Source organism: Antrostomus carolinensis, unplaced genomic scaffold (assembly GCF_000700745.2).
Source record: "Antrostomus carolinensis isolate BGI_N321 unplaced genomic scaffold, ASM70074v2 scaffold13699, whole genome shotgun sequence".
NCBI classification, from domain to species: domain Eukaryota; kingdom Metazoa; phylum Chordata; class Aves; order Caprimulgiformes; family Caprimulgidae; genus Antrostomus; species Antrostomus carolinensis.
This window is the reverse complement of record NW_010337940.1, coordinates 1900-2143: the sequence shown is the minus strand read 5'-3', so window position 1 is coordinate 2143 and position 244 is coordinate 1900. Positions and strand designations below refer to the sequence as shown.

General features: G+C 61.9%; 1 protein-coding gene across 1 annotated transcript in view; it reads right to left on the bottom strand.

Moving 5' to 3' along the window:
• Positions 1–6: 6 nt before the first annotated feature.
• Positions 7–244, bottom strand: part of LOC104530678 (ultraviolet-sensitive opsin-like) — a gene marked incomplete at its 3' end in the record, with an annotated part of 1721 nt that continues 1483 nt past the window's right edge. Inside the window, exon 2 of the mRNA XM_010175348.1 lies at positions 7–84. Coding sequence (XP_010173650.1) covers positions 7–84 — 78 coding nt within the window. The remainder of the gene's footprint in view (positions 85–244) is intronic.

The following is a 244-nucleotide window of genomic DNA, read 5'->3' as shown; positions in this document are numbered from 1 at the left end:
TGAAGCGGAAGCTGCCCAGGGGTTTGCAGATGACGATGTAGCGCTCGAAGGCCAGGAAGGCCAAGGACCACCCTGTCACCAGCCCTGCCAGGGGACATCACCGGGACATCACCAACCCCGTGGGCCCACCAGGACATGGGGGTCACCTCCACCTTCAGTGCCACCAGATGGTGGTGGTCACCCCAACTCCATCCCCACCAAACCATGATGGTCACCCCAACTCCTACAGCTCCTCCAGATGGTC